Source organism: Colias croceus, chromosome 16 (assembly GCF_905220415.1).
Source record: "Colias croceus chromosome 16, ilColCroc2.1".
NCBI lineage: Eukaryota > Metazoa > Arthropoda > Insecta > Lepidoptera > Pieridae > Colias > Colias croceus.
The window spans coordinates 4,450,522-4,458,528 of NC_059552.1; the positions used below are offsets into that span (position 1 = coordinate 4,450,522).

The window sequence follows — 8,007 nt, forward strand, 5'->3', positions numbered from 1 at the left end:
ACATTTATGGCTATTAAAATATATAATAAAATACCGGACAATTCAAGGAACTACCAGTAAATCTTTTCAAAAATAAACTGACGAACTGGTTAATGGTAAAACAATTTTATGACATTGAAGAATTTATGACTTTGAAGTAGTGTAAACTGAATTGTGTGTGATAAGTGAAGTGTGTAGTGATATAATCGTGTAAATCGTAGTGCGTTCGCGTAATTGTGAAAATTGAATTGTGTGTACATTTAAATAATTAAACTAATCAACTTTCTTTTTTAATATTTGCACACCCAATAAATGGGTAGAATGTATTAGCCACATAATATTGTAATGAAAACATCTATAATTTGTAACTACATTCTTGCAAATAAATATAATTTGAATTTGAATTTGAATTTGAATTTACTTCATTCATTCACAGTTTATTTAGAAATAAATTTTCATTAGTAATTTTTATGCAAGTAATTTATTTATTTTTCATTTTTACTGCTCTAAATTTTTACTTTTAAATCAATTTCCATTTTATGTACATCATGATCAATTTACATGTATCATGATCAATTTTTATACTAAAAACAAACACTTTGTCTATTCCTACGAATGTCAGCATGACAGATAAGTCATGTAAAACGTCATAACAAGACAGGGTTTTCATTTTGCAAAATAATTCCTCAAAATAAGGGTAAATATTTGCACCTTAGGTAATTATACCGATTCATAGCATTTGTAATTTCAGTAAACTGATAAAATAAATAATTCAACATGCCAGATTTACCTAATTTAGCACTAACCATGAAATTACTGAAACTATATTTCATCTAATATCTCAATTGAAGATATTCGTGGAAGTTGTGGATTTGGAGAGGTAAATGCGTTCTAGGGAGAATGAAATGTGTAATTTGGTAACCCTGTGAAATTGCCAAAATTGGATTCTCTAGATTCTCTTACTCTTTTCTCTTTGATTTTAATTGATATTAAACTTTGAAGCATTTTCGTCTATAAATTGTATTTTAAATACAAATCAACGTTGTAAAATCAGAATATTGATCATGTAATAATATGTATGATTATCTATAATTCTATTGAGACATCTTATAAAGACAATTCACCAATAATATTATTTTTATTTATGTACGTACAGGTTAACTTGAAAATCAACACATCAAATAATAAAGTGAAGAAAAGCAAAAATGGAACCTAAAAAAATATCTTTTGGGTTTATGAAAACCAAGAAACAGGATAAGCCAGTGGCCACAGAACAGAAGGAATATATTGAATGTGTGGAAGAGAAGTCCATTAAAGTAGTTGGGTATGTACAAATGTCTTTGCTTTACAAATTTGTTTACGATATGATTTATAAATTACTTGCTACTAATGGATAAAAATTGTCTATAATTTCACCATGTGTCTTAAATTTTTCAAACATACATAGGTACTCACTGGCTTGGCATGGTAATTTCATGTATATGCTATATTTTAATTGGGTTTATCAGAGATCTGTATGTAGTACTGTTTAGTGTTTAGTAGTTCGATAGGAATATTCGTACATTATAGACAATCATTAAGCTATCAGATTTTTATTCACATTTAAAATTCAACTACATACAGCTTGGTAGTGTTAAAGAACACCATATTATGTCATTTTTTATTTTAAATTTATTATCATAGTGAAATGGTAATTCCATAGGACCTACAGAAACACATCCTTTTCCCAAACAGTTATTTATATTTATTATTTAGCAACATCAATATACATAATACAAGACATGAAACAATATAATAATACAAATTCACATAATTTTTTATTCCAGTGGTGAAGAAATTAAAGATGAAGCACCATTGGTGATACCCATGAAACCAAACACTATGATAACGGCAGAACGACTTCGGCAAATAGCGGAAAAAGTTGAAAATTTCGAAGAACAACCTACTAAAGAAGAAAATAATGCTATACCTGAAGTAAAACGTGAAAATGAGACTCTGGAACAAATGGCTGCCAGGGAGTTGTTGGAGGAAGCTCAGAAAAAGACTGTAGTTGATGTGTCCACCTTAGTTGTACCTGTTCCTGCTCAGCCTGTGCTTGAGGGACAGAAGGAGGTAAGAAAATTAATATTGTTATATAATTGGATATATTATATTATTAATCTTAAATGGATACCTCTTATATTTTACCTAATCTTTGTCATTGATATATCTTTTTCACTGTGTACGTCCATCCCTATAGAAACAGACATGGGAAGGAAAATATTAAAAATTACATATAAATAATGAGTAATCTGAGTAAATCTTAAGCATTAATAATTATTGTAATAAGAATACAGTATGTATTAAAAAAATAGGCACATTTTTAATAACTATCAGCACTTCTATTATAAATCAATATTATTATGATTATTGGTTAATTTGTAGAATAAAATCAGTGTAATAACTCAGGCCCGGAATCACAGACACAATAGAAAATCTATTGTGTCGTGGACTGATCGGGCCGCTTGGGGCTCAATGGGTTAACCAATGTATTATGTAATAACTAATTTTACTTTCCTCTCTAAGCATGCTAAAAAGTTGTAAAAATGTTTGTATTTTATAATTTCAGTCAACATTAGACGATTATGAATCTGTGCCAATACAAGATTTTGGACTTGCTATGCTGCGTGGAATGGGTTGGGCTCCAGGGAAAGATCAGTAAGTATTGTATGATTACTTTAACAGATGATATTATGTTACATCCACAAACTGATGGAATACTGTTCACTAAGTGTGTGTCTCTTAATGAATTTGATTGTGAAATATAACACTTTAAGGGCCGATTTCTCAATCCTTGGTTAGAATTTATCCGTCCAATAAAGTATTACACGAATATTTTAAAATGTCACCTGTAAACTGTCATATATACGGACAATTAGGCTAAGCGCGCACCACGATTTTAAGCAGCGTGATTATTTTATCGCAGAAATACAACGTATGAGTTACTATGAAAATGCGCGCACATGCGATTAAATAATCGCAGCGATTTTAAAATTGTGATTTGTCACATTTTGCTGCGACTGCTCGCGACGCGATTGTCGCGAAAATGAAATGCAGAATATGAAATTGTATGGTACCGCGCGCACTGCGATAATAAAATCGCACACTCGGGCCCGGCCGGCACTTCACTTGTGTTTCGTCTGTCACACAGTAAACATCGTAGTGGTATAGGTAGGTACTGTTTGGTAAACATAAACTCAGTAATCTGTCAAAGGTTTGAATTTATTTATTTATTTAACACTTTATTGTACAAGAAACAAAATATACATAAAGGTTACAATAATAAAAAAAATAAAAAAGCACAAAGGGCAGCCCTTTGGCGGAATTTTCATTCTATAATAGCCAAAGAATTTTTTGGGATACATCCGAAGTTCATTATATTTCTGACTAGCTTTCCACCCGCGGCATCGCCCGCGCAGTCAAAGAAAAACCCGCATAGTTCCCGTTCCCGTGGGATTTCCGGGATAAAACCGATCCTATGTCCTTTCTCGGGTATCAAAATATCTCTATACCAAATTTACAGACAGACAGAGTTACTTTCGCATTTATAATATTAGTATGGATAAAAGAAACTTTTGACAATTCTATCTGCTGTAAAAGAATGAGTCAAATATAGACGAATTTTCTTTTTTTTTTTCTTCTTATCCTCCGAAGTAGTAAATAAAGACAAGCAACTTGTACGAAATCCATGATGAAAGTGAGTAAGGAAAAATTAAATTATCGCTGAGCGCGCACCACGATTTTAATTTTTGCGACACGATTTCAAAATCGCGCTGTAGAAAATCGCAAAGAGTACGGTGCGCGCACAGCGATAATTTAATAGTGATCCTTACTCACTTTCATCATGGATTTCGTACAAGTTGCTTGTCTTTATTTACTACTTCGGAGGATAAGAAGAAAAAAAAAAAGAAAATTCGTCTATATTTGACTCATTCTTTTACAGCAGATAGAATTGTCAAAAGTTTCTTTTATCCATACTAATATTATAAATGCGAAAGTAACTCTGTCTGTCTGTAAATTTGGTATAGAGATATTTTGATGCCCGAGAAAGGACATAGGATCGGTTTTATCCCGGAAATCCCACGGGAACGGGAACTATGCGGGTTTTTCTTTGACTGCGCGGGCGATGCCGCGGGTGGAAAGCTAGTCAGAAATATAATGAACTTCGGATGTATCCCAAAAAATTCTTTGGCTATTATAGAATGAAAATTCCGCCAAAGGGCTGCCCTTTGTGCTTTTTTATTTTTTTATTATTGTAACCTTTATGTATATTTTGTTTCTTGTACAATAAAGTGTTAAATAAATAAATAAATTCAAACCTTTGACAGATTACTGAGTTTATGTTTACCAAACAGTACCTACCTATACCACTACGATGTTTACTGTTGGACAGACGAAACACAAGTGAAGTGCCGGCCGGGCCCGAGTGTGCGATTTTATTATCGCAGTGCGCGCGGTACCATACAATTTCATTTTCTGCATTTCATTTTCGCGACAATCGCGTCGCGAGCAGTCGCAGCAAAATGTGACAAATCACAATTTTAAAATCGCTGCGATTATTTAATCGCATGTGCGCGCATTGTCATAGTAACTCATACGTTGTATTTCTGCGATAAAATAATCACGCTGCATAAAATCGTGGTGCGCGCTTAGCCTTAGAATACACTTTTGAAATGGTCGTTTAATACGTTATTCGATGAATAAGTTTTAACCAAGGATTGAAAAATCAGCCCTAATTGAAATATAACTTATTACACAATAATAAATTCAGAATTAAAATTTACTATTGTTTGGTTATCCTACTAATATATTCAAATAAATTATGTATATTAAGCTATAATTTTTTTTTTCGCGGTTAGCAGTTTGGACAAGTATAGACAAATTATTATCAAAAGAAAAGCCGCATTTCTCAGGATCAAACTATCTTTGTATGAAATTTTATTCAAATCGGTTCTATAGTTTAGGTGTAATGTTGTGGCGGACAGACATACGAACAGAAGGCGTCACTTTCGTATATACATTTAATACTAGCTGCTCCGCGCGGTATCACCCCCGTGGCTCCTCTCCTGTTGGTCGTAGCATGATGATATAAAGCATATAGCCTTCCATGATAAATGAGCTATCTAACAGTGAAAGAATTTTTCAAATAGGACCAGTAGTTCCCGAGATTAGCGCATTCAAACAAAAAAACAAACTCTTTAGCTTTATAATATTAGTATAGATTAAATAGATAAAAGATTAATAAATAATTATTCAACTTTTAATTCACAGATCAAAATACAAACTTCCAGAACTTCGACCCAAAGGATTAGGATTAGGAGCAGATAAAGTTATTAAAGAAAATCAAAAGAAGAAATCTAACACAAAAGATAATGAGGAAGAACTTGCAATTGTTAAGAAATCATTTGTAAAAATTACGACAGGGAAATATGCTGGATTCTATGGACAGGTATTTAAACAAATATAATTTAAAACATTATTTTAAGAGCCCGCTACTTCGTTTATTACTTCTGAAAGGTCTTTTAGCTATAAAAACTATATTTATCTACTTCTTCCGAATTTCTATTATATTATGTAAAAATAGTATTGCTATTTCTATACAATTATAATATTGCTTCAAATAAGTCCATGCATGTACTCGAAAAGTATTTTTAGTTCTTAATGTAGTAAGGTGCAATAGGGTAATTCCGGATGACGGAGTAAATGCAATAATGTTAAATTAATACGTAACTATTGATTGATTAAACAAATATGAATAATATTGTTATCAAACCCATTTATTTTCATGCGATGCCTTCACGATAAAACGATGCTCTGAAGTGGTATTCACAATTTTCCGAATTACCCGACATCCGGAATTCCTTGAATGCACTATATTGTTAAAAGAGCTTTAGTTAAATAATGATCTTTAATTTTTTACTCTATATTATTTTTTGTGTAGTGCTGCTCTTAAAGATCACAATATCCTTGTATAAGCTAGAAATATTTAGCAGTATAGTGCTTTTAACTATATTATTGTACAAATATTTTACAGGTTGTGAGTCTCGATGAAGAAAACGGAAGGGCAATGGTTGATATTCCGATAAAAAAGGAAACAGTCAGCTTAAGTGAGTTCATGATGCAGGCAGTGCCAAAATCGGAATATGACAGAGAATCTAAAGTGATTAGTGAGTATATTTGACTATGTTACATGTTGTAGGTATGTTAATTTATGCATAATTTTATAACAACGTCATAATGATCTTAGTTAGTCACGTACTTGTACACTAATAAAATGCATTAGTGAAAAAGATCATAATATATGATACATACTGCATACCCTGGTAGGCTTTCACTTTTTTCTTACTTTCAAAATTTATGATAAATTTTTAAAGAATTTTTGAATGCTTAAAACTAAATATCAAAATCGGTTCCATTTAATTTCTATAAAATAAAAACTAATATCTGATTTTAGATGCTGATTCATATCAAGAATACAAAAAGCAGGAGAGCACACAAAAACCAACAAACAAGCATTCAAAGACTGATAGAGATAGTTCATCTAATAGGAATTCTTATGATAGGAAGCCTAGAGATTATGAAGATCGTCTATCGAATAACAGGAATAGATCAAGAGATAGAAGAAATAATTCACCCGATAGTGACAGGGATTCAAGACATAGGAAGAAATCAAGCAAAAAATATAGCAGTAACGAATCTCTAAATTCGTCTGACTCTGAATATAATAAATCAAAAGATAGACGAAGAAATAGTACAAGCAGTGACTCATCCTCAAATTATAAGCACAAGAAAAAAAGCCACAGCAAAAGTTCAAAGGAAAAACGGGACATTGATAAGAAAAGGAAAGGGAAAAAGAAAAAGAGAGATAGAGATAGGTCGCCTAATTATAAGAAACATAGGAAATAAGATTAATTGAATGTGACTTTTATTATATGATTTTTTTAAAGGTGTTGTTTTCTTTATACCTTATATTCACTTGTGATAAGAATTTAATTATTTTAGATTATCTTTGTTGAGGAAACATTTGGTTAAAATAAATTTTATACTGATATATTTATCAGATATAATTGTTAAAATTCCCATTAACTTCAGCGCACCAAGTTCTATCTCTTTCTTATTCTACACTATCAACATGAATGAATAGTGCGAGCAATCTCTTAACTTTTAGTATCACAACGAGAATATATTTCATATAATTTCCACTGTTCAAACGGAAAGATTGTCTTTCCCTTTTGACCAATTACATAAAATATACAGTGTTACCAGGAACATTCGGCATGTGGCGAAATTCGGAACTAATGCTGTATAGCTTGTAAAACGTCAATTGACGACAGATCAATGAGTGTCGTATGCTCAGAGCAATAATAGGTTTATTGCTCTTAGGTCGTATGGGTAATTTTGCTTAGCATAGATAGACCATTTCAATATTTCAAAAAACACAGATTTCAAACTACCCATATAAATTATTAATGATCAATGATCAATAATTCATAGCTAGATAGTTTGATTTATTGGAATGGCATAAGTAAAATTATTTTAAAGATTAACATGAACAAGACATGAACTATGTTTTCGAGACTTATGTGTAACTTTAAATCTTCTATACCTAAATTCTATACTAATATTATAAAGAGGAAAGGTTTGTATGTATGTATGGTTTTCATGCATAAACTACTGAACCGATTAAAATGAAATTTAGCACATATATGTTTAGAGGGTAACTTGGATTAACACATAGGATAGGTTTTATCCCGGAAATCCCACGGGAATGGGAACTATGCGGGTTTTCCTTTGAAAATATGGGCGAAGCTGCAGGCGAAATCTAGTCTACACTAATATTTTAAAGAGAAAACTTTGTATGTATGTTTGATTGTAATGAATAGGCTCATAAACTACTGGACCGATTTTAATCTACACTAATATTATAAAGAGGAAAAATTTGTTTGTTTGTTTGTATGTTTGATTGCCTATTCGGCTCATAAACTACTG

The 8,007-nt window shown here is 31.5% G+C and overlaps 1 protein-coding gene across 2 annotated transcripts; it reads left to right on the forward strand.

The window, feature by feature from the left end:
- The first annotated feature begins 963 nt into the window (after positions 1-963).
- Positions 964-6,964, forward strand: LOC123698610 (G-patch domain and KOW motifs-containing protein). 2 transcript variants are annotated; one of them, XM_045645329.1, is made up of 7 exons: positions 985-1,045; positions 1,136-1,303; positions 1,806-2,091; positions 2,588-2,676; positions 5,290-5,467; positions 6,053-6,185; positions 6,473-6,964. In XM_045645329.1, exons 2-7 carry the CDS (start codon positions 1,185-1,187, stop codon positions 6,922-6,924), a joined length of 1,257 nt encoding a protein of 418 aa, XP_045501285.1. In that variant the 5' UTR covers positions 985-1,045; positions 1,136-1,184; the 3' UTR covers positions 6,925-6,964. The 2 variants fall into 2 exon arrangements, with proteins under 2 accessions (XP_045501283.1, XP_045501285.1); XM_045645327.1 differs by having other exon boundaries at positions 964-1,303.
- Positions 6,965-8,007: the final 1,043 nt, after the last annotated feature.

Bases quoted from the DNA above. Each gene is read 5' to 3' on its own strand.
- LOC123698610 (XM_045645327.1), top strand. From the start codon at position 1,185: ATGGAACCTAAAAAAATATCTTTTGGGTTTATGAAAACCAAGAAACAG. The intron at 1,304-1,805 runs GTATGTACAAAT...TTTTTATTCCAG, and splicing joins AAGTCCATTAAAGTAGTTGG to TGGTGAAGAAATTAAAGATG. The intron at 5,468-6,052 runs GTATTTAAACAA...AATATTTTACAG, and splicing joins ATGCTGGATTCTATGGACAG to GTTGTGAGTCTCGATGAAGA.